This window comes from Stylophora pistillata, chromosome 2, assembly GCF_964205215.1.
Source record: "Stylophora pistillata chromosome 2, jaStyPist1.2, whole genome shotgun sequence".
NCBI classification, from domain to species: domain Eukaryota; kingdom Metazoa; phylum Cnidaria; class Anthozoa; order Scleractinia; family Pocilloporidae; genus Stylophora; species Stylophora pistillata.
This window is the reverse complement of record NC_142520.1, coordinates 56406258-56432281: the sequence shown is the minus strand read 5'-3', so window position 1 is coordinate 56432281 and position 26024 is coordinate 56406258. Positions and strand designations below refer to the sequence as shown.

Sequence of the window (26024 nt, the reverse complement as noted above, 5' to 3'; positions counted from 1 at the left end):
ATTTCCTTCGCCAATCAAAAACCTTTAAGTTTATTCCGGACTTTTCGAACATTCAATTCAAACAATTCAAACGAGTTTGATTTTTCTTCAGGAGAAACAAAACAATCAGGATCTCTTCGGGAGACGTTCTATACGACGTGCAAATGAAAATTATTTACTTAAATTATTCTAATGCCGAGTACTTTGAAATGTCATCAGTACGGAAAAATAATTTATTTGGCGACCAATCTTGAACTTTGGTCGCATCAATTCCAAAGTCTATTTGCTAAATTTTATATGTGAAAAATGTGCAAATGTCTGCAGGTAAAAGAAATATCTTCGGAGCTGCACGAGCTACTGAACTCCAGCGGGTCATGTTCGGGTGTAAGTGTGCCATGTGACTGTCGACTGATCTAGGGAGGGGAAGGAAACACGATAACCACCTTAGTTTTCACCAATAAATACAAACGATTTGATAGGAACTTTTATTGAAATATTTTATTCTTTGTGTAATTTTTCACGCTGTTTATCATAAGTCTACTAAGTAAGAAGCCTTCAAAATGATGAATTAACGTTTTTTAGTTTTCTAAATCCTGTTAGAGTTTTTTATGACATTTGATTCAAAACTACTTAACACAGGTCTGTGTTAAGTAGTTTCGTAAAACACTTCAACCTCATCAGGTTGAAAATGATAACTTCCTGCCAGGAATGATTGGGCGAAGGAGCTGCGATAACTGTGGCCAGATGGTGGACCGTAGGTGTATCCAGGGTTTGAGTGAGAATTTGTGTTGGATGAGGCGTAGTCGGAAATGTAAATACCGTGTCCTCCACCAAATGTGGGTCCATAGCTAGAACAACTGTATATGGAATGGCTCCTGTAGTAACTATACTTCCCTTGTTGGGTCAGTTTCACTCGTCCCCAGCTTGGCTTGTTAACCAATGAGAACAAAAAGGCGCTCGAAGTGTACTGGTATCTACAACTAGAAGCTGAATGACAAGTAAATAATTCAAAATGTTATTCAACTGTCGTTTCCTTTTAAGGGAGCAAACACTTATAATCTTCGATTAGGAAACTTTCATCACGTCACTGAGGTTTCCAGAAAGGTCCGAACTTAGATTGGTGCAGGTGCAGCGGCATTTCTAATGACTTTATCTAGGTTGTTCCAATCTTTGGGTGAGTGATAACACACTCTCTGTTTACCCCCATTTTTGGTTGCAAGGGGTAGTCTAAGTATGATCCTATTTCTTGTGTTATAATTATGAACGTCCCTGTTGGCTAGTGGCTCCAATGAGTGATCCATGAGGCCATTAATACACTTATAACCCAACTGATATATAGCGATGATAAAATCTACGTTGTTCAAGGTTGAGCCACTTTAAAGTTACGAGGGCATAAGTAGCTGACGAATAAAGTGGTCTGTTCAGGAACGAGCCGTTTATTAACTTTAGAAATTACATACTCTACATGATGTGACTACATGAAGTCTGAGGACAACATAACTCCTCAATACTTAGACCTATTTACGCTGTCAAACTCACAATCAAAAGTAGATAGAGACGATGAGGAAATATGAAATAAATTTCTGTTGCTTCCAATCAACCGGGATTTGGTCTTAGAAAGGCTCAAGGTAAGTTTGTTCACTTTTAGCCACAATGCTACGTTGTAGAAGTCTGCATCAGATTCAACTTGCTTTCCAGCTCGCGAGGTTTTTTTGCGAAGCAGTAAAAGAAAAGTTTCGTCAGCGTACAATGATACCTCGGGGTGTTTAATAGCAGCAGGCAGCTCGTTAATATACACAAGGAACAATAACGGTCCCAAGATGCTTCCTTGTGGAATTCCAAAAGTAACAGGAAGGGGTTTGGATAGTTTATTTTCACAAGAGGTTTGCTGAATCCGATTACTTAGATACTAAGAAAACCACTGCAGAGACCGGGGGGACAATCTGGACATCAAGATCCCATGATTCACTGTATCGAACGCCTTTGTAAGATCCACAAACACAGCAACACAAAAGTTCCCTTTTCCAAGTTTAACAAGACCTCATCGGAAAAGCCAGAGAATGCAGTGGCTGTTAAACGCTTACAAAGAAAATCAAATTGCTTGTTTGAAAGTAAATTATTTGAATCAAGGTATTCGTACAGCTGAGAGGATTACACTCTCTAAGATCTTGCTGAAAGAGCGTAAAATTGAAATGGGGCGATAATTTGTTGGGTTTGTTCCTGATATGAATAAAGCTGTCACTTTAGAACACTTCCATATCCAAGGAAACTTCCCTGTGCGCATAGACAGATTATTTAACTTTGTGATGAAATAACTGAATTCAAGCTACACTCAAAAGCCGTGTCCTGCTTATGGACAACCGCTTCGCGAATTTTATGTAATTGGAACAATCCACAGTGACCATCAATTGACAATGGAGTATGAGCTATAAATTATATTTTTTCAGCTAAAATCCGTCCCGAAGGAGAATGAGAATTCAAGGCAGAAGCGATTGACCGTGAATTTGTATGATGAACTCCGTCAGCGATCATGCATTGTGGAATCGATGACGTGCTTCTACGAGATTACGCTTCGTTTAAAGCAATCATAGCTTCACATCTGTATTTCAAATTTTCAGAGACGCTAATATAATTTAGAGAATTTTATTCTATATTATCGTGTGCAAAGGATATTATGTTAGGCCACGAGTCATCATCAATATCATTCTAAATATCTCAATTCCCCGATTAACGCCGTTTATTAAATTTTTAGCGTTTATATTTAGCGCCTGTAGTTATGGGCGGCGTTTATTCCATGGCGGTGCGCGTTTATTTTCAAATAATATTTCTTGACTCATTGACCCAATTGCAGTAAAACATTCGCAAATATCATGTAAAATGGAAGTCTTTCAACGACCGTTTGCCTGAAAATATTGAGAATCGGCCTGGGGGTGGAATATCGAATTTCACCCTGTTTGGCCCTAAGAAGCCCGGAGGAACACAATCCCTGAAATGACATTAGAAGCTTTAGTTGCCTTTTACTTTCTTCAAAATTTAGAAATTTTTAAATTCACCTGCCGTGGTTGAAACTTGGTACAGGTCCTGTTTGAACATATCCCTCGATTCTTTCGCGCATCGCTCTAGTAACTGATGAGTCGAATAATTCATCTGGCGGGAATTTGTTTTTCACAATTATGCAGAAATAGATGCTCGTTGAAAACGTGAACTTAAAAGGCACTCCAAAATAACGGCATGATTAGTGTTTATTACTTCTGAGACACTGTTATAAGACAAAGTTCAGTATTCCTGATCTAATATGCCATCGACCCCATTGTACTGTTTTGTTTTGTGTTGTTTGAGTGATTGTTTGTTTGTTTGTTTTTTTCAAGCTAGAAACCAGATGCGCTCGTAGATTTTAATTTAAGCGAGGAGAAAAGGCAAGCAAATTTCATAGGTTATGCACTTACTCCATGATAAGCTGTTGTATCCACCAAATATGTATTTTCCCACACGGACAATGGTCACTGTTGGCCCTTTGCTGTCACACAATGAGTGGAAGGTAGAGGCAGCCCAACCATCCACTGATGCTCTCCAGCAGCGCTTCCAGTAAGAGGACTGGCTCTGCACAACAGGGCTTAACCAACTGCTCAGGGATCCAAGGTAATTGTCATCGTTTGCCAATATTGCCGAATAACCCAGGCCTTAAAACAGGAAATAAGTATTATTTCACCGTTGACACCCAATTGTTTTCATTGCCATAACATTTTTACATGTTATTGTGTAAAGAAGATATGGAACACTGACACAACAAAAGCAAACAACTGAACATTAGAGAAATCGTTGGTGACGCAGAGCATAAACTACTGAGGCTCCTGAGACAGGAAACTTGTCCACTTCTGCGAAGCGTTATGTTAATCAGTACAATAGGAAATGCGAAGAATTTGAACTCAGTTGTCACGTACAGAATACACTTTTCACGTATTCAAAAACAAAATGAAAACAATCTTCCATAATTATTTTTTGAGACAGATAAAAGGCTCAGAAGAGATTTTTAAATCAGTTTTTTTCCTATCAAAGTTTGAAAAGAAAGCCAGAGTTCGGTTAAAATCTCGAGGTACGAACACCAAACTTTCACTTCCCTGCTTTACCGACAGTTTCTTGTAAACTTAACATACTTCCATTCCTAAACTTTTTTTTGGGTATAAAGGGCTATAAAAATGTATTTCAAGCTGTTTTTCAACACATCTCACCTGCATAGCTGTGATAACAGTCAAATCCATCTCCAATATATAGACCTTTACACTTACACTTGTACGAGCCACGTGCATTTGCACACGTGGCCAGCTTGTGACAATAATTTAGATCATGTTGGCATTCATCTAAGTCTAGTAATGGAATAAAATGGAGCAGTGAACACTCTTTTAACACCGAAGAAACAGAAAAGGTTAAGTAAGGCCCCTCGCAATTAATTACCCATATTACTGACGGAGCGTATTTCCGTAACCTAAACCGATTAGGAGTATCGCTCATATCCATTCCTCCCACTCCCCCTTAAAAGACCTCAGAAAGTTCTGTAGTCAGTTTTCCTGATAGACTGGTGGTTCCTAAAACTACAGCACAGTGGTCCATTCTGAGTCTCACACCAGACCAGTCACCAGTCCACCCCGATAACTATTACACAAAAACATCTGACTGTACAGCTGGACCTCGGAACAAGAGGGTCAAATTTGAGTCTCACAATAGAATTATTGTGTTCTTTGACATGGTTAAGGATACGGTAAACCTTCGCAGGTGTTTTTCGCGAAAAAAATTGTTACCGCGCTATTTGAAGCGTAACCACCATAATATATATATCAATGGAAGGGCTATGAAATGTGCTTTCCAGCTTTAACCCAGGGGCTTTTTTCTTTTTTTACTTTGGCGGCTAAAAGAATTCAGTTCGAAACAATGTTTTCGTGAACAACTTGAGTGCATTTCAATATCTTAAAATATATATTTTTTGAAACTGTAGTTGAAATAGTAATGCTTTGTTTGGAGTGCAATAAAAAATATGTTGTCAAAATTTGGCTCGCGAAGGTCTACCGTATCCTTAAGCGAGATACCCAGCTTTCTCAGTGGCTCACCATCAAAAAGTAAGAATTGTTATCAGTGAACTGTCCTGCAAAGAAACGTGGCAAAATGCAAGGACATATATGTGATGGACTGACATCTTGTGCGGGAGGGAAAGAATGTTACAAGTTGCTTGACGTGTCCAAAACCAGGATAAGTCCAGAAATAACTGGATCATTATTAGCACCAAAATAGCCATTGTAAAACATCAGCTGTGTTTGCTCATGAATATGACACCTTAAAAACTTCATTCAATATGTTTGACTCACCTTTTTTACAAGTAAACTGATGACAACCACTACACTGTACGTCGTTCCATTCATAGCTGTATTTCACACCAAGTGCGTGCACACAATCTTCTTCTTTGAAGTTATTTGGCTGATTCTTGGCCCAGGCTGTAAAGTTTCCATGTCCACGATCCGCCCAAGTAAAGTCACCCTCTGTTGATCTGTCATTCAAACCCAACCAGGATTTATCTCCATTATGGCGATGTTGAATGTAAACATTTTCTTCATTGTTCTTGACATCAACAAGGACTGAGTTTTCTTGTCTACATTTTGTTACAGCTGTGGTCCAGTTTGCACAGGTATCACTTGTGTAGTAACAGAATCCGTTGAAGTAGCTCCATCCGGGATTGCAGATGTCTGGAATTAAATGTGCGTGATTTAATCTTGGAAAGAGTAACAGAAATTTATTATCCACCTACACTCCGCAGAGTAAAAATAACGCCCAAAACGAGTGCAAATATCACACGGTATTTGTACTCCGGAGAACCGGTTAGACAGGTTTTCTCGCATCGAGCAAGCGACGAATTGGATTGAAGTTACAAAAAAAAATGGCGGACAATTTAAATCATTTTTCTAGCGACGAAGAGTCGGAATGGCTGGCGAATATTTATCCATAAAACACAACAACGCGCCAATTCCGTTCCGCTTCACATACTTCTGTCACGCACTCCCCGTAAATAAATATCCGCGAGGTTCGCCCGCACTGAAATAACAATTTGGGGTTCTGTCCTGGTGTACCGGTTCACAAGGGAATAACCATTGTTCTTTCTTTGTTTCGGAGGTATCGGTTAGCTATTGTGTATTGTTTGGTCTTTTGTATTGGCTCTTGTGAACCGGTACACGAGGACAGAACCCAATTTGGCGTGTTGTACGATAAATAACTTATTAGACGTTTTGTCGTGTCCTATCGCTGAGAATTTTTACTAGTTATTTGTATTTTGACGAGGCGGTAGGGCTTGCCAAAATACGGCACAACTCGTAAAAAATACTCAACGATACTCGACAGCAAAACGTCTAATACGATATATGTATTCATATGTGACAAAGCTTACTAAATGATCTGCGTCTCTGTCATGGAAGTGTTAGGAATTTATTTATTAAATGTAAATTATTTTTTTTATTCTCTTAGGATCAGTGTAGTTCGTGATTATTTGTATCTGTTACGTAATTTTTATTCTTCACTTGTGTAAACTGTTGTGTAATTAACCTTTATTGTGTATATCAAATAGTTTTCTTCATTCTTTTCGGGCACCTTGCGTCCATGTGTATTTAAGGATTTGGGTGGTTTGGTACGGGGTGGTTTTGTTTTTGAGAGAAGGTCACCGGCGGTGAAGGTTTGAAAGTTACCAAGACTCGTTCGGATCAGAGCACGTTTTAATCACTGAAGAGTCATTCAGCAAAACCGTTCCTTTACACGACAAAGGATCCATTTGTCGGGGAGCACATGTGTGCCGAGAAGCTGGCCGAAGAAATTAAAGCGCAGAACTTGAAGGAAAAGGAGAAGATTATCTTCTGTTAGACAGTAAGCCAGTGAAGACAACTGAGTCAAGAAAGATCTGAGCGAAGACCGAATTACGTGAGGTTGGAAACTTCTACGTTTAGCTGGGTTAAACGTGAGTTCGGTTTGTGAATTGTGAATTTGGTTTGTCAGTCGTTTGTTGGTGGAGCGTGGTGATTTGTGGACAGGAGAGGAACACGGACGCGGGGCGTAGGGAAACCCAACCGAACTGAACTAAAAAAAAAAAACCTTTTCTTTATCTTAATAGTAATAATCTTGTAAATAGTTTTTAGTGTACTGTAGTTTAAGTTAGCGTATTCCTGTAAATTAATTAGATCATTGGACTATCGTTATTGTTAGTCGCTTTATTGTTGTATTAGCATAATAAATATCTCTAGGCCTACGTTTAGTTGTATTGTGGCGTGTGTTCTCGGGCTCGTTTATGTTCTGTGTTTTGTTTGTGTTAGGGGGCACCCACCTTTGTGGCGCGGATTCGTCACATATTTTTGGTGTCAGGAGTGGGATCGCTCCTTAACAGTTTACATAAACAGCTCAACAGGAGACACGCAAGGTAATAGTATACGATTATTTAATATGGCTACTGCAGCGATCGGCTATGATTCCTGGGTCCTTAAAGATCTTAGAGCTGAGGCTATCAAACGAGGTATTCATTTTTCTCCTAAGGATGGTGTTAAGACTCTAGCGAGCAAACTCAGAACTTCAGATCGCATAGGTCAGAGTTTCGATGCACCAGAAGAAAACCTTGCGGAGGAAACTTTGGAGACTGGTCTTAGTTTTGAGCAGAGATTACAGTTACAAGAGCGTGAGCTGCAGATGTTAGAACTGCGGAAGAGAATTAGTCAGGAACACAGAGAAATGAGGGAGTTAGAAAGGGAGGTGGAGAGAGAAAGGCGTCAGGCTGAAAGGGAATTAGAGAGGGAGAGAAGGGAGTTTGAAACTCAAAAAGCCCAAGAAGAAGAAAGGCGTTTGGTACGAGAGGAGGAGAGACTCAGAAACCTTAGAGCTGAAAAGGAAGAATTTGCTATAAGGGAGTTTGAAAGGAAACAGGTAAGTGACAATGAGGTTAAAAGGCCCAAGTTTATCAAAATCAGGGAAATGAGGGAGAGTGAAGATATAGATGATTTTTTCCGGATTTTTGAAATGACTGCAAGGGCGCAATCCTTACCCGAGGGGGAATGGGTTGGTAATTTAGTACCCAAGCTCACTGAAAAGGCTAAGTCTATTTATTTAGAAATCCCAGACCCTGCATGCCAGGATTACCACGAGAGTAAGGCAAGCATTATTAAAGCCTACCAGTTAACCGCAGATCACTATAGATATAGGTTTCGAACCTCAGAGAAAAAGCCCGACGAGGACTTCGTCCAGTGGGGAAACAGAACCCGAAGGTATCTCAGCCGCTGGATAGCTGTTGCCGAGGCTACTGGTGATGCGGATAAGATAATTGAACAGGTATTGATGGAGCGACTTCTTGATGCGGTAAGTCCCGAGCTTAGAGCTTGGTTAAAGGAGCAAAAGCCCAAAACTGCTGAAGAACTTGGCAACCTTGCTAATTTACATGTTCAATCTAGGAAAGGGCCACTTGTTGATGGTAAGTATATGTCAACCGCTAGTTATGAGAAATTTGGGAAAAAGAAGAGGCCAGATGTTAAGGCGGATAACTTATTGTCTGAACAGAAACAAGACCAATACCATGTAAGACCCTCCAAACCATCCTCCCCTCCAGCCCGTAGAACCACGAGGCCTGAAATTAAATGTTACAGATGTGGTAAACCAGGTCACATGTCGTTCAACTGTGGAAAGGGCCGTGGGAAGCCTTCACAGGGATACCTCCTGTGTATGACACCCCTAACGTCAGAACAATCTCAGTTCCCTTCTTGCAATGTTAGAGGTAAAATAAACGGGAAAATTGCAGAAATGGTCATTGATTCTGGTTGTACTAGGACTCTAGTCCAGAAAAGATATGTAAACAATACAGCCTTCACAGGGGAGAATATCACAGTATTAACAGCTGCGGGAGAACGTCTTACAGTCCCACTTGCAAACGTTGAATTTGACAGCAAAGAAGGTAAACACGTAGAATTAGTAGGAGTGTTGGAGAGGCTACCCGTAGATTGCTTACTTGGCAGGTCGTCTTTTGGAAGAACACTGTCGAGACAAAATGTTTTGGACCAATGGGAGAGAAATGTTCTAGTTGATGACATTGGTGGAGATGAGGCCTTCGTGATGACTAGGAGACAGAAAGCATTACAAGAAGCCCAATTGAAAGCAGACGAGCTAATTGACAGGGAAAATTCACTCGCCGTCAAGAGTTTAGCGAAGAAAGAAATAAAGCCTGAAGCTCCAGAGGAAGGAGATTTGCAAAGGTTATTTGAGGGCATGGTACAGGAAGAGACAAGTAAGAAGAATCCTGAGAGTGATACTTTGATAATAGAACCTAGTAAAGTTAAACCTCCAGTAAACATCCTAGATAGAGACAGAAACCAGCTGATAGCGGATCAGAAGTCAGACGTGACTCTCGAGAAAGTACGCAAGGAATCATCCAAAATGGCACCACAAGAATCGGATGGGTACTTCTTCACTAACGACCTCCTGATGCACCGTAAATATCTTCCCGAAGAACATAATGGAACAAGGTTTGTTGATCGAATTGTAGTACCAGAATCCTATAGGAATGAAATCCTGCGTGTTGGTCACACAATCCCCTTGTCAGGTCATATGGGTAGCAAGAAGACAGTTGAACGCATAACCGCACATTTTTTCTGGCCTGGTCTAAGCTTTGATGTTCGCAAATATTGCGCAACTTGCCCGCAATGTCAGGTGGTAGCCAGGAAGCTGAAGTCAAAAAGGGCACCCTTGAGGCCTGTAGATATTGTTACTGAACCCTTTAAGAAAATTGCCATCGACATTGTAGGAGAATTACCCAGGACAACAACGGGTTACAGGTACATTTTAACAATCGTAGATTATGCTACACGGTACCCAGAGGCCATTCCTTTACGGTCAACGAGCTCAAAAGCGGTCGCAGATGCATTGATTCAGTATTTCTCTAGGGTGGGTATCCCCGATAAGATAGTGTCTGACCAGGGCTCCAATTTCATGAGTAAGCTTATGGCCCAGCTGTATGAGCAATTAGGCATAACTAAGATTAAGACATCAGTGTACCACCCCCAGGCAAATGGGTTAGTGGAGCGTTTCAACGGCACTTTAAAGAGTATGCTGAGGAAGTTTGTTCGAGAGCGGGTTCAAACCTGGGACAAGTATCTCCCATACTTACTCTTTGCTTATAGAGAGATTCCTTGTGAGTCCACTGGTTACTCGCCCTTTGAATTACTTTATGGACATACGGTGAGAGGACCCCTCGCCGTTATCAAGGAGACTTGGTCGGAAGGATCATCGTTAGAAGACAATCTGATAACTCATGTCCTTGAGATCCGAAGAAGACTTGCAACGATGCAACAAGTTGTTCAAGAAAACTTGAAGCAAGCCCAAGGTAAGCAGAAACGGTTGTATGATATTCATAGTTCAAAACGACACTTAGAAGTTGGAGACAAAGCCTTAGTTTTGCTTCCCACCCCTGGGAGTAAATTAGAAATGAGATGGCAAGGACCCTTCAAAGTCACTAGAGCACTAGAGGACGGATTGAATTATGAGCTTGATACAGGCAAGATGTACAAACAGCATCGCACTTATCACATTAATTTGCTTAGCAAATGGCAGAGCCGTGATGAAATGGCTGCTTTAGTAATGGCGGAGTCCCCAGAGATGCCACTGCCGCACGAAAGCAACGTTTTCCCATTTGGTCACGATGAGACTTGTAAAGATGTAGTGATCTCTGATAATTTGACGGAAGATCAAAGACGACAGGTAAAAAACTTGCTACATGAGTATTCTGATGTATTTTCAGGAAAACCAAATTTAACCAATGTAGCGGTGCATAAAATCGACACGGGTGATTCCCCACCCATTAGGTGCGCCCCTTATAAGGTCCCTCAAAAACTTGAGGAGGAGGTTAACAAAGAGATTGAAAATATGCTGGAAATGGGCATAATACGCCATTCTACTAGTCCATGGGCGGCCCCTGTTGTCATTGTTCCCAAACCAGATGGTACAATACGACTGTGTGTTGATTACAGAAAAATGAATTCTGTCACAAAGATGGATGCTTATCCTATTCCCTCCATGGAACGTATGATTGAGAAGATTGCCTCTGCTAAGTACATTAGTACAATTGATCTCACAAAAGGTTACTGGCAGATTCCCTTGGAGACCTCTACCATCGAAAAGTCCGCATTTATTACTACCAAAGGCTTGTATGAGTTCTTAGTTATGCCATTTGGTATGAAAACAGCTCCAGCATCCTTTCAGAGGATGATGTCTGAGAAAGTCTTGCAGGGGTTAGATTTTGCAGATGCCTACATTGATGATGTCGAGGTTGACACGTCAACATCTTTTCCCCAACACCTTTTTGAGCTCCAACAGGTTTTACAACGTTTACGAGAGTGCAAACTGAATGCTAGGCCGTCCAAATGTAAGATCGCGATGTCAACGGTCGATTTTGTTGGTCACAGAGTTGGAGGTGATAGAATTCAGCCCCGCACAGCTTTGGTTCAAGCCATTAAAGAATATCCCAGACCAGAAACTAAGAAGCAGGTAAGATCTTTTCTTGGCTTAATCGGGTATTATAGGAAATTTATCCCAAATTTTTCGGAACGGGCTGCTGTCCTTACCGACCTCACTAAGGGTAAAAATCCCTCTAAGGTTCAATGGAGTACTAATCATGAATCAGCTTTTCAGGATTTGAAAGTTGCAATGCAGACTCCCCCTGTTTTGAGGCCACCACACTGGAATGACGAGTTCATTTTGCAAGTAGATGCGTCAAATAGAGGTCTTGGGGCCATCTTAAGTCAGAAAGATCAGGACGGGGAGGAACACCCCATAGCATATGCTAGTAGAAAGTTACAGCCTAGAGAGGAAAAGTTGTCTACCACAGAAAAAGAATGTTTAGGAATTGTTTGGGCTGTAGAGCTATTTCGCTATTATTTATATGGCCGCACTTTTAAGCTGCAAACGGATCACAATCCCCTTGTGTGGTTAAATCAGGTTCGCGACAAGAGTAGGAAACTATTAAGGTGGAGCATTACCTTACAGGAGTACGACATAAAAATAGAACATAAGAGTGGTAAGCAAAATTGTAACGTAGATGCCCTTAGTAGGGCGTAAATACCTCATATTGCTCTACAGTATATTAATGTAATCTTTAATTAAGCACTATTTTTGTGTTTCCATGTCCCCAAAAAATAGCTATTTAAGGGGGGAGGTGTCATGGAAGTGTTAGGAATTTATTTATTAAATGTAAATTATTTTTTTTATTCTCTTAGGATCAGTGTAGTTCGTGATTATTTGTATCTGTTACGTAATTTTTATTCTTCACTTGTGTAAACTGTTGTGTAATTAACCTTTATTGTGTATATCAAATAGTTTTCTTCATTCTTTTCGGGCACCTTGCGTCCATGTGTATTTAAGGATTTGGGTGGTTTGGTACGGGGTGGTTTTGTTTTTGAGAGAAGGTCACCGGCGGTGAAGGTTTGAAAGTTACCAAGACTCGTTCGGATCAGAGCACGTTTTAATCACTGAAGAGTCATTCAGCAAAACCGTTCCTTTACACGACAAAGGATCCATTTGTCGGGGAGCACATGTGTGCCGAGAAGCTGGCCGAAGAAATTAAAGCGCAGAACTTGAAGGAAAAGGAGAAGATTATCTTCTGTTAGACAGTAAGCCAGTGAAGACAACTGAGTCAAGAAAGATCTGAGCGAAGACCGAATTACGTGAGGTTGGAAACTTCTACGTTTAGCTGGGTTAAACGTGAGTTCGGTTTGTGAATTGTGAATTTGGTTTGTCAGTCGTTTGTTGGTGGAGCGTGGTGATTTGTGGACAGGAGAGGAACACGGACGCGGGGCGTAGGGAAACCCAACCGAACTGAACTAAAAAAAAAAAACCTTTTCTTTATCTTAATAGTAATAATCTTGTAAATAGTTTTTAGTGTACTGTAGTTTAAGTTAGCGTATTCCTGTAAATTAATTAGATCATTGGACTATCGTTATTGTTAGTCGCTTTATTGTTGTATTAGCATAATAAATATCTCTAGGCCTACGTTTAGTTGTATTGTGGCGTGTGTTCTCGGGCTCGTTTATGTTCTGTGTTTTGTTTGTGTTAGGGGGCACCCACCTTTGTGGCGCGGATTCGTCACAGTCTCCTCCGTCTAAATATTGATGAAATCTAACCCGCAAAGTTTAGTTGCATACCGACCTGTAAGGACCGCATAACTCACTGACACAGGATCATATCTGGTCCCGTAAAGTTCCTTAACACAGATTCTGAATCCAGACACATTCATATTCTGCAAAAAAATTCGAAGTTTATTATTTAAATGAATTCTACATTTCCCTCTCTGTCGAGTTATTGTCCTCTACAACATTTTTCGCAACGATATTGAAAGCGGGAAAAAATAAAAAGGGTACAAGCTGAGAGTTTCTTTTGGATGATTTTTGATAATCAAGCATCCGTTTTCAAGCCGATTCTTTTAAAGTCTACCGTAACATGCTTTTTACCTCAATCCAAGTAGAAATGCCATTATGAGCTGGTGCCAAGTTTCCACTCGCTGTTGTGCTGTGATTGGCTGATATTTGGACAGATGGCGTCGTATTGTAACTTCGTGTAAAGTGTACAAGCTGTCAGTAAGATGAAAAACAGATACTGAAGGAAATTCTTGAATAACTGTTTCCTTGAGCATCATCATTAATTACTCTAATTTTCTATAATCGCAGGGCTCGACTCAGACTTACGCTGTACACTTACCTCGCAGTAAGCGTTGTTGTCTTCATCTGTTGGTGGATTCGTATTTGGAAAGTTTACAGAGCCATGCTCAGTGAAGAGTGGCTTGTGCAACTTAGCAAATGCAAACCAGGTCTGTAAAGAACCAGTGCAAAAAACAACACTTGCTTCTAGTGAGTACCATAACGCAAATTCAATGAGTTAAAATGATTTCACACAGTAAAAGATCTTAAAATTGAATGAATAAAATTGTAATGGAATGAAACTAAGAGAATTCTAATCTAATTTGAGTACAAATGCAAAGATTCAAGCGTGTTACTGAGGAAAGCCGATACCTTGGTGAGCCTTGAGAAAATAACCCTAATATCAGAGCTTCATCTATTTTTCAACAGAGATAAAGCACATCACATACCACATAAATGTCCTGATGCTTGCCGTCAAAGTTTTGTAGCTCCCGCAAACAAGCCTTGAACGAGTCCTTGGTTACATCTTCTGTCCAGATCAACGCAGCGTCGTGTTCCTTTCCACTTCTTTGGTGATCAGATGTCACAAGAACAACTGGTGAATCCTTAAACTTGTCCTAAACACATGAAAATAAACATTTTCATCACAAATCTGACTACATTTTAGCAGTTTTTTTAAATTGAGTTTGGTCTGCATTGATCTTTACAAAGTCATCTGAATCATTAGTAATTTGCAGTGGGGTCAAATATTAAAATGATATCAAATTATAGTGAATTGCTGTCTGCATTGACTTTTTTTTACCGAACGTCTTTTTACTATAATCATCATTATTGTTATGGTTATTATAATAAAAATAAAGCTTTTTGTTATTGTCCACGATGTTCGCTCAATTAAGGATATTCTATATACAAGGCTAAAAGTTTAGGAAAAAAATTATTAAAATGTTTAAACCAAACGTTTCCGGCTGTTTGCCATCATTAGGGTTCAAAATAATGACCGTCTGTACATACATATATATCTTATGTGATTCTCGATGGGAAAAGTTTGGAGACATAAGAAATAACTTGTTTGTTCAAACTGGGGTGGAATTGTTGGATCATTAGCCCCTCGACGATCCTACGCTTGTGGAATGTTTCTGCTGAGGAGAGAACCCGCCAAGTGGAAGAATGTGATGGATTTTCTCGCAAGTTTTTTGTAGGTTCAGAGGTGTGAGCAGGATTTGAATGCTCCGAAATACGTACTGTTAAATTTCTCACAGTTTCGCCAATATAATTAACGCCACAAGGACAATCTCCATTGTAAAACAACTTTGGATCTGTGAGTATTTTTAAGGCTTTCAATTTGCCTTCTTTGCCACAGGACTACAAAGATGAAATTAAAATTAATGAACTCGTTGAGTTTTGTAACAAACGTCTTACCGAATCTCTCGTTTTTACCGCAAAAAGAAAGCTTGATAAAAACTTTCTTTCGGTCTTCGAAGAGAAAATTCGGAATGATGTTGTCATCTTGCATTGAGTCGTTTAGAAATTCGTTGATTGTATGCGAAACAAAACGCCTGGGATAACCTGCATTGACAAAAGATGTTTCAAGAGTTTGTATGTCCCTGTCAGAATCGGTAGAGATGCGTTTCGCTCTATGGAGTACGCCAGTGATGCTATTCCTTTTCCATTTAGGAGGGACCTCAGATTTCCAATATGTTGGTAGTTTTCCCGGTTTCTTAAAGACGCTGCAATTAAACTTGTTGTTCTAACTAAAGGCAGTATCGAGGAAGTGGTCGATTGAGCATTCAAATCCTGCTCAAACCTCTGAACCTGCGAAACACTTGCGGGAAAATCCATCACATTCTTCCACTTAGCGTGTTCTCTCCACAGCAGAAACATTTCACAAGCGTGGGATCGTCGAGGGGCTAATGATTCAACAATTCCGCCCCAGTTTGAACAAACAAGTTATTTCTAATGTCTTCAAACTTTTCCCATCGGGAATCACATAAGATATATATGTATGTACAGACGGTCATTATTTTCAACCCTGATGATGGAAAACAGCCATCAACGTTTGGTTTAAACATTTTAATAATTTTTTTCCTAATCTTTTAGCCTTGTATATAGAGTATCCTATTATTGTTATTATTATTATTATCATCATTGTTATCATTATAATCATTGTTATGGGCTCCAGGTCCTATCTTGAGCATTGCGTCAACGATAAAGTCGAGGAATGGGTAGAGCAAGTGACAAAATTGGCTGAGTTTGCTCTGTCGCAGCCCCAGCTGGCTTGCTACCCAGCGTTTGCTTTTGGATTAAAGCTCCGCTGGACGTACTTTATGAGAACTCTGACTGACATAGAGGATCTACTCGGACCTCTGGAGCGTGCAATTGCTGATGCCGAAATTATTATAGATCACAAATGTACACAAGCTGAACGCGAGCTGCTGGCGAAAATGGGAGGCATGGGCCTAATAAATCCGAGTCAAGTAGCAGCCGTAGAGTATGTAGCATTGCCTAATATTACTAGTCCGTTAGCCCAACAAATAGAATCACAGGTACCTGAGCCAACCGACGAGAATGAAATACGCCCTGTGTAACAGGAGATGCGCCGAATGAAAAGTAAGTATCTGAAGCAAAAACTTGATGAGGTGCAGAGCTCGATTTCTGAAAAAACTTTGAGAGCTGTTGAACTTGCCACTCAGAAGGTTTCTTCTAGTTCGCTTACTGTTTTGCCAATTAAAACAAAAGTGAGTTTCGAGACGCTGTGAAACTCAGGCAACGACTGAAAAGTTCTTGACACGCCCTCTCTCTGTATTTGCGGGGACATCTTCACTGTGGATCATGCTATAATATGCAAACGGGGCGGATTTATCATACAACGCCACAATGAAATGAGGGTTTTGGAGGCGGAACTGCTTCGCATGGTGTGCAATGGTATTGAAATCGAACCAGTTTTGCAAGACATCATAAGAGAACAGTTGAATTGGAAGCCAACACTGCCCTAATGCACGACAAGATATAGTTGCTAGGGAATTCTGGGAGAGGCAGAAAGCGGCTTTTCTTGATGTGAGAGTGTGCCATCCAAATGCAGACACCTCTAGAGATATGGATCCAGACCAGATATTCAGGGAGCATGAAAGAGAGAAGAAGCGTCAGCACGCAAGCCGTGTGTTAGAAGTAGAGCAAGCTACATTCACGCCATTAGTTTTTTGCATGACAGGTGGAATGGCGGTGGAATGTGAACGATACCATAGTAGACTTGCTAAGCTAGTTGCTACAATGAAGGGCGAAAGCTATGCGACTACCATGTCATGGATCAGGGCAAGAGTGTCCTTTGCGCTGCTGAGATCATCATTACTTTGCTTTTAAGTTAACTCTCCTAGAAACTCGCGAGCCTCGTAAAAGAAGTTTCCAGCCTAGTTTTTAGGTCAGATGTTTTTAAAACTAAGCTATTATCTTGTTTTCTTCTTATATATTTGATTGTTATGTAAATAGGTATGAATTTTATTGCTATTAATAGAGTTATTATTATTATGTGGCAGTTAAAATGTCTGGATGCCAGAACCTATATACACGAAAGCTGGGCGTCTAGGACGTGGCCAGCTAACATGTTTAGAATTTACATATGTACCCCCCCCCCCCAAAAAAAAAAAACAAAAAAACAAAAAAAAACTTATACAAAATGATAAAAAAAAGAAACTTCTAAAAAAAAAAAAAAAATTCTTAGTGGCTAGTCCCTAATGTCTTAAAAACTCAACAAAATAAGACATGGCTAAGATGAAGTCTTCAACTCATGACTTTCAAAGATCTTGCAATCTTGAGTGAACTGCTGACTACAGACTTCTGCATTCTACCTAACACTGCTGTACTCCTTTCTGATCCAACAAGCTCCCTGACGCTCTTCTTGAGGTCTTTTAAGTACCCTCCCAGGATATCAATGATTATGTTGTACTGAATGATATTAAAACTCGGGTACTGTCTCTTGAGTTCTAGACGAAGCGGGGCGAACTTCATGATCTTCTCCTCGTCTTTGTGGTCCCGATTGTCTACCCATGGGCAGCTCACCTCCAGTAGTGTTACCGTCTTGCGCACCTTGTCAACTATCCGACCGTTTATCCTGTTGGCCCTGATTTCCGTTATTATTATTATTATTATTATTATTACTATTATTGCTACTATTATTATTATTATTATTATTATCAATTAAAAAAATTATTTTTATCAGTATCATTTGTTGTTTTTATCCTCATTTAAGCCAATGAAAGGAGAATGAACCCGGATGTATCAAAGAATTATCTGTATGCAAACAACTATTTAAATAATAAATTACCTTTCGAAACGTCACATCTGCACAATTCGTTCCTGACCACCATTTTGTCATTTTGATTCTTCCCGTCATTCCCTCGGGGGGTGCTCCTTGGTACGCCATCCAATCAATGGTGGCGAAAGGGTTGAAGTTGTTTCCATTCCTCCCAGACTGCATTGCACAGACTGTAAAATTTTGATTGTTGACTTTTTCTGTCCAAAATGTGATAGCATGATGCACCGTGTGGGAGTCATTCAGGTTCATGTGATTAAGGGTGATCTGTACTTGAACTTCTTTGTTCGGATAGAAGCGGTATGGTGGGAATACCACTATTTTGCAGCTTGAGTCTGACCATTTGGGAACTCGAAAAAGCTTTACCCGACCGTGAATGATTGGAAAGCCTGTAAAGATTGGAAAAGCGAAAGTTCTAAACCAGCTGTGACCAATTTTTTCCTGTTATGCCTCATGCAAGTTTCCGGAGGTTTCAATGTATTTGAAAATCCTAATTTTTGTGTGTGTCTTGTAAATGGAAGACAAAGTTCCTTCTCTTGGTAATAAGGCCTTACCCTCACAGCTGCCAGGATGATATAAGGTATTATTGTCCAGTCCCTTGCAGAAGCTCAATTTGTACAGGCATTCATTGCCATATGTCGTTCCATTTTCCGTGCAGACAGGGTCTTGATACGAAGGGCAGTTGTCGTCACACACACACCGAGCTTCATGGGCACTGAAGGTTTTGCAGACTCCAAATGATGGGCAGAACACATTTAGACAGGGATTGAGATCTGTGAATGTGAAGCAAAATGTTAGTTACCTCAAAATTAAAGAAAGATACCAAAGCAACGACATCAAATGATTGTACTCATATATTCAACTTGAACCCAAACCTCCAATAACGACGTAGCTAACAGACAGAGGGTCGTGTTTGCTTCCTGTTCCACTCAAGTCTTTGACACAAATCCTCATGGATGTGAGGCTAACTTCCTACACAGAGACCAGAGAGCACAAGTTGAAACAACAGCAGAATAACAATCATAAAATCAGAGCGATCATTTACCTCAACCCAGGCTGATATGATGTTACTTTTGGGTGAGACAAGGCTTTTCATGCTGACTTGAGGGTTGTACAAATGATGCACAGACACAAGGACAATAGGTGAAGCATAAAAGGTTGTGTTGAACAGCACCTCCTGGAAAAATTAAAGAGAGAACAAATTTAAATGAGAGAAAATCTGTATGGTACTACGTAGCTCTGTTTTGAAAACGAACCTTTTTTTTACCTTGAAATAGCTCCTCAAACTTCACAGTAAACGAGACTAGATTACACTCACTTGACAAAAACCATAATTGTCTTCAGCCGTTGGCGGGTTATCGTTCGGAAAATCTGCCTCTCCTGACAGCGTAAAATTAAATTCAGAGCCATTGCCAACAAATGCAAACCAGTCCTGCAATAAATGAATGCCAAGCATGCGTTGCCGTCAGACAAAGTATAAGGTTCTCAGAGTGAAAAAAAAGTAATAGAAAAAAAAGAACCCAGCTAAGTCGCCTTACCCGCTCACCCATAAAAACCACAGGATCATATCTCTTACCACAGTGGTGTCTTGATGTTTCCCATCGAAGGGCAGGAACTCCCGGATGCACACCTCAAAAGTTCTGGAATTTACATTTTCCAGCCAAACATACATAGCGTCATTTGGCTTTGTGTCACGTGTGTACCTAGCTGACACAAACACAGATGGTCTTCCAGGAAAACTCTGCAATGTTTTTGGATAATATATGAATTTATGTCTATGGAGTAAATTCACCTCAGTTCAAATAAAAATCATGCAGCTCGACCACCCAAGGTAAAGGTGTATATTGGATATCTTGTCTTTCATTGGTTGAGAGCGAAAAACTTGAAATCTTTCCTAATTCCTCTCTTTCTTTACCTTGCAGGGTTTAGACTTTTAACCCACCACCGAGATGTCCGTGAATACTGAGTGGCCTGTCTGAATGAACATGGAAATCTGTCCCACATGAGGTAGGCGGGCTTCGCTTTGCAAGTTGGTTTCTAGTCTTGCTTACTGGGGTGGAACATGCTAAGAGGGCCTTGACCTGAAAGTTTTGTTTTGTTATTTCGTTATTTCTTCTAACCTCCGAGAAGGTAACTTTGTCGCACTTAGTTTCTGTTGTCCATATTCCATTAAAAGAAACACTACCACGCGTCATTTTTGGATGATCTTGGAAAGCAAACCAGTTAACGACTCCTGTACCATTGGATCCAATGCCTGACTCACGAGCACACACTTCAACGTCACGCGTAGTAACCGACTCAACCCACGTAGCTGACGGTGAATGGACGCGTGAAAACGTCTCACCATGACTGACCGTCACCTGAACATTAACCTGTAATTTCGAATCCAGGACGTACAAGTGATTATCAGAAAAATAATGAGATTAATCTGTACACGCATTTTAAGCGAAATAACTTAACATTATAAAATAACCGACGGATCTTGCTGTTCCATTACTCTTTCCTTCCCCTGAATTGTTTTTTATCTCTTCACATAGCTGCCTTGTTTGATGCTTAGAAGGCAAGTTGAATTTTATTTCTTAAGTGCTAATCTCTGGAACTTGTCAGAGATGTTTCCCCTTTTCAGTTTCCAAGGCTTCAAAGGTGTCTCCTTTGTCTTTTGTTCCCAGTTCCTAATCTCTGGGGTCTCAATTAACAGTGACAAATAAAGAGCGTTGATTACAACGGAATATCTTAAGTCAAGACTAGATCTATTGGGATACTCTTTAGGATATCCATGGAGATGTGATCACAGTTGGCGCTGTGGCAGCCGAACAAGAAGGGGAGCTGAAGAACATAGATAAAACAAGAAGCGTATTTTATTAGGAGGAGAAGTGGTGTGGAATAGATTCAATTGACAAAGACGCGGGATCAATAAAATCGACTCGATCTAGAAATTGATCAAAAATGGAATCGATCAAATGGCAAGAAAAAAATGTTCCCTGAGTTTTGCACTACTGAAGACCTTCTATTACCTCCGGTCAATGTTGGATGGTGCCTCGAAATGCTTCGGATCATAAACCACTACTTACCGTTCCCGATCCACTGAATGTTTTGGGGAATACAACTGTTGTGCAACGAGGCAGTCGACAGTGTTGAGAAGGTGAACAGGCACTGCTACAGCTCCAAACTTGCAGAGTCTGAGAAATGTTCAGCCTGCCAGTTTGGAGGAAGATACCTACAGGTAAGGAGATGAATATTTATCAAAAGAATCAGTTAGCGCACGGCAGAGATAAAGGGGAGGTGTTTTCCTCGTTTTGGAAATTTTAATTTCACCTAGTAGTTCAAATGGAACAAATAACGTGGAACACAGGAACTGATGTGACGAACATGTATATGTGCGCCTCCTGCACAGGACTGTTTAAACGTAGAGCAATTTTCAATTAAATGAGGTAGTTAATTGAGGACAGTTCTGCTTTTACTTAACTTCACTCTTGCGTCACCTTGTCAAATGAGCAGATGCAAAACTAAAATTATTCTCGTTTTGGTCGGTCTCATTTTTCCATGCAGCTTTTCAAGCAGTCACTGTTTTTAGTTTGAGCGGTTACATGTATCACTTCGCTCCGACGAAGGGCTAACGCTCGAAACGTCAGCTTTTGTAATCACTACGGTGGCTAATTTACCATTTCAACTTTGTTGATATATCCAAATTATTTCGTTACTCCCACCGACGCAGCCCCAAACAGTTTCTTTCGAAACTCTCAGCATTTACATGTATCACTGGCTAATGATGATGTCAATCTTAGTTCTGCCTGACCAACGTTATCAATTCGCTTTTGGTTTTCCGGCATCTCGAAAACTATTCTATTTTAGTCTTCTTGTATCGTACTCGCGTGACTAGGTCCCTCAATGTGAAGATAAATGGCTTATCCAGCAGATAACGTCGGTGAATTCCTTTTGTGAATGACAACCAGATTTCGCAGTCAGATTTGTTAATTGTTTCAGCGTAACATTTTGACCTTATCAGGTGAGCTTACAAGTTGATATTCTTCGTGCAGCACTGTTGTGGAGTTTATCTGTTTACTTTAAAATATACACCATATTTTTTTCCATATACACTGGGGGAGGTTGCTTTTTTTTTTTCATGAATACTGATCAGGGTAGGGTATGTAAGGTATTTCAGCTTTAAAGTCTCGCGTAACCGTGACCATCCAGAAAAAAAAAAACTGTGACATTAGCTTATAATAGAACTTTTATAACGTAGGTATCCATGCCGAGCCTGGGGGGGAAAGTAACATTTTCTTAAGGAAGATACGACTGAGCAGCTTTCATTTACCGAATGAAGCGTGTATTTTGGTGTTACGTAAGATAAAATAAATTAAGATTCAAGGAAATGTCAATGCAATGACCACTCTGAGCAGAAAGTAAAGGGTATGCGCCTTTCAAGGCAGCACGAGGTTTCATCTGCTTCCGTAATTTTTGAATTTTATTGCCTTAAATGTTATATCTGCTGCCGCAAAATGGTCCAGGTTCGCCCCTCTTTTGGTTTTCTTCGATTTCATAGTGGGAAATGGCCATCTTATCGCGGTACCAGAGCTGGACGACAAGTGAAGGAGCGAGAAGTTTATCGTCACCGCCATATTGCAGTTATTTCACCAAGGTCAGCCAACCATGGCCCCTACCGTTTGAAGTCCAGTCACAAATACTGTAATAACGCCAACCTTCTCGCTATTCCACCTACACCATCTAAAGCCGAACCTGCAAAGTCATCAAAGCTATTCATGCCGTCGTTCTTTCTCTCCAACGTCATGTCACTGGCGCCGAAAATAGATGAAGTCCGTGAAATCGTCCATTATGCAGATTTCGACCTCGTATGCATAACAGAGACTTGGCTCAAAGACCACATTGACAATAATATTGTCGCTATTTCTGGCTATAACGTGATCCGCCGAGATCGAACTGAAGCAGTGCATGGGGGAGTGTGTCTGTACATTAAAGAGTCTATCCAATTCAAGATCATTGAGGACATTATGGATAGGAAGTTTGAAGTTGTTTGGACTCAAATACGGCCTTCGCGTCTCCCAAGGGGCATTACCAGCATTATTGTTGGAGTTGTTTATCATTCTCCGAGCGCCGCGGATCCGCCTATGCTGGATTATTTGTATAACTGTTTATCTTTGGTTGAGGCTCGCTTTCCTGGCTGCGGGATAATTTTACTTGGTGACTTCAATAAAACTCTGTTAAAGAAATCTTCGCGCCTTAGTAACGGTTTTAATTTGAAGCAAATCGTTACCTTTCCAACTCGCGGCAGAAATACCTTAGATCCGGTGTTAACAAATGTGAAGGAGTTCTATGCCCCTCCGATCCAGCGCCCTGCTCTCGGTTTGTCCGATCATTTTTCTGTAGAAGTTCAGCCGCTCGTGCGTTCCCAACAACTAAGAACTAAACTTATCGTGAAATCGAGGGACTTACGGCCTACAACGCGTATGGCTATGCGCACGTATCTTGGAAATGTGGACGTTAAGACACTTATCGATAGTAAAGATTCTTGCAAGGGCAAAGTGGAAATGCTGGAGACCATAGTTAAGACCGGAATGGACATTCTCCTCCCCCTGAAGTCTAAGTCGGTACAAACCAACGAGCCGCCCTGGGTCAATCAACAATTGAAGGGTCTCATTCACAGCCGCCAAAAGGCCCTCGCTCAAGGCGACCAGGAGCAGTACCGCACCCTACGAAACCGCGTTAATCGTGAGAGGAAAGCATGCCGTATAAAGTTCTATAACTCCAAGGTTGAACATCTGAAGGACTGTAAACCCGCAGTTTGGTGGCGTGAGGTAAAGAAGCTCAGTGGCATGTCAGACGCAGCTTCTAGAGGCGTTAATCCAGCTACCCTCTACCAACATATTGATTGTGGTCAGAGAGGTTCACCTCCAAGCACGATAGACATTGCTAACACCATCAACCAGGCGTTCTTGGCTCCTATGCGCGTCTTCACCCCCCTTTCACCTAACACCTCAACCAACTCTGACCAGGAGAGTGCTTTCCAGGTATCAGAATTCTCTGTTTTAAAGAAGCTATCCGCCTTAAATCCAACTAAGGCAACCGGTCCGGACGGAATCCCCGGTTGGCTTCTTAAAGAGAATGCAGATTTACTAGCACTACCTGTGACTGATATCCTTAACTGTTCGTTTAAGGAAGCACGGTTGCCTCAGTCTTGGAAGGACGCTAACATCACTCCAGTACCAAAGCAGAATCCAATACACGATGTAAACAAACATCTACGTCCAATATCCCTAACTCCCGTGCTTTCTAAGGTTGCTGAAGATTTCGTCGTGGAGAGTTTCCTCAAGCCTGTTGTGTTGGCGAAAGTGGATGTACGGCAGTTTGGGACTGTGCCAGGTTCCAGTACGACACAAGCACTAATAAGCATGGTCCACTCATGGCTTAGTGCTACGGATGGGAACGGTGCAACTGTCAGAACCATCCTCTTTGACTTCCGCAAGGCGTTTGACCTCATTGACCATCAGATCCTAGTTCAGAAGCTCATTTCATACGATCTTCCAAGCGGAATAATTGACTGGATAGTGGACTTTCTGTCCTGTCGCCGACAGCGTGTTAAACTTAGTCAGGACTGTTACTCGGAGTGGGGGGCCATCCCATCAGGGGTCCCACAGGGCACAAAACTTGGCCCCTGGTTATTTACTATTATGATAAACGACCTCATCATCCCGGGTACAGACATGTGGAAATATGTCGATGACTCCACTATTTCCGAAACAGTCATGAAGTCTGAGGTCAGCAAAGTCCAACAAGCGGTTGACGAACTCGCGACGCAAGCTTCTGCTGACAAGTTCCAATTAAATGAAACCAAGTGCAAGGAACTGCGCATAACATTCAGTCACTCTAGAAAGAACTTTGATCCAATTAAGGTTAATGATCAGGACTTAGAGTGTGTAGAGCAAGCAAAGATCTTAGGTTTGCAGATATCTTGCGATCTCACGTGGAATAATCACGTATCCGAAGTTGTAAAGAAAGTAAACAAGCGCCTGTATTTTTTGCGTCAGCTTAAGCGTGCACAGGTCAAGTCGGAGGAACTTTTGCTCTTCTATTTGACTTGTATTAGGCCTGTCACTGAATATGCATGCCCTGTTTATCATCATAGCCTCCCGCAATACCTTTCAGTAGATCTTGAGAGATGTCAAAGGCGAGCTTTACGTATTATCTATCCAGATTGTTCGTACAATGAGGCGCTTCTTTTGACTGGTCTAGTTCCCTTACACAACCGCCGCGAGTTCTTATGTGATAAGCTTTTTAATTCCATCCTGTCTAATCCCTCGCACAAGCTCTATAGCTTACTACCTCCCAAGAATGAGTGCGAAGTCAATTTAAGGAGTCAGCACTCTTTTACTACACGGCGCCTCCACACCATTCGTACTCGAAATAGTTTTATCCATCACTATGTCCATAAAGCAATGATGTAATATTGTTTTTCTCTTAATTATATATTTTTGTCTTTTTAATTAGTTCTTCTTAGCCATGTATTTTTTGTAGTATATATTTTATTGTAAATCAAACGTAATTCAGCCAGTGGCTGCAAGGTTTTTGATAATAAACTATCTATCGATCTATCGATCTATCGATCTATCGGTCAGACATGACATTCCTTACGACTTGACAGGTCAGAACGTTCAAATTGCTCATGACTGATGTGCACTTATGGGGCCTACTTATGATCTTGCTGCGAACTAATACTTGCCACGTGGCATTAATTTATTTTTGTTTAAGCTTGAGGCAGAGGGCAAGAAACATCTATTAACATCGCTGGACGGTACATAACTGCATAATTTACAAAATGAAGTAATCAAAGTATTTTTTATGTCGAGACCTACATTTCTATGAAAACAGTTTTTAGACGAGGAAGTGGTATAACATGACCAATGCTACTTTAAAAGAAGGTAAGTGGTGGTTATCTAGCTTTTTAATTCTTTATTGTAACTCTCAAGGGCTTTTAATTAAGTCGAAACATTTATTACACAAGGAAAGATATTTCAAAATGGATGATGAGACATTTC

The 26024-nt window shown here is 40.7% G+C and overlaps 2 protein-coding genes and 1 pseudogene across 3 annotated transcripts in view; 2 read left to right on the top strand and 1 right to left on the bottom strand.

Annotated features, from left to right (window-relative positions):
* Positions 1 to 450: 450 nt before the first annotated feature.
* LOC111342154 (uncharacterized) overlaps positions 451 to 26024 on the bottom strand; it is a 26292-nt gene continuing 718 nt past the window's right edge. The window contains exons 2-17 of the mRNA XM_088749767.1: positions 21045 to 21190; positions 20094 to 20345; positions 19550 to 19714; positions 19292 to 19405; positions 19019 to 19150; positions 18849 to 18945; positions 18528 to 18746; positions 17986 to 18362; positions 14117 to 14284; positions 13729 to 13839; positions 13482 to 13601; positions 13180 to 13270; positions 5337 to 5711; positions 4209 to 4343; positions 3426 to 3659; positions 451 to 966 (exon numbers count right to left, since the gene is read on the bottom strand). Of these exons, the coding sequence (XP_088605893.1) occupies positions 626 to 966; positions 3426 to 3659; positions 4209 to 4343; positions 5337 to 5711; positions 13180 to 13270; positions 13482 to 13601; positions 13729 to 13839; positions 14117 to 14284; positions 17986 to 18362; positions 18528 to 18746; positions 18849 to 18945; positions 19019 to 19150; positions 19292 to 19405; positions 19550 to 19714; positions 20094 to 20345; positions 21045 to 21190 (3077 nt within the window). The 3' untranslated portion in view covers positions 451 to 625. The remainder of the gene's footprint in view (positions 967 to 3425; positions 3660 to 4208; positions 4344 to 5336; positions 5712 to 13179; positions 13271 to 13481; positions 13602 to 13728; positions 13840 to 14116; positions 14285 to 17985; positions 18363 to 18527; positions 18747 to 18848; positions 18946 to 19018; positions 19151 to 19291; positions 19406 to 19549; positions 19715 to 20093; positions 20346 to 21044; positions 21191 to 26024) is intronic.
* LOC148740545 (uncharacterized) lies at positions 7132 to 12837 on the top strand. Of its 2 annotated transcripts, none has more exons than XM_088749992.1 (2): positions 7132 to 10737; positions 11442 to 11586. In XM_088749992.1, the coding sequence occupies exons 1-2, from the start codon at positions 7447 to 7449 to the stop codon at positions 11451 to 11453; spliced, it is 3303 nt and encodes a 1100-aa protein (XP_088606118.1). In that variant the 5' UTR covers positions 7132 to 7446; the 3' UTR covers positions 11454 to 11586. The 2 variants fall into 2 exon arrangements, with proteins under 2 accessions (XP_088606118.1, XP_088606117.1); XM_088749991.1 differs by having other exon boundaries at positions 7136 to 9506; positions 10161 to 12837.
* LOC148740544 (uncharacterized) lies at positions 15836 to 17314 on the top strand (annotated as a pseudogene).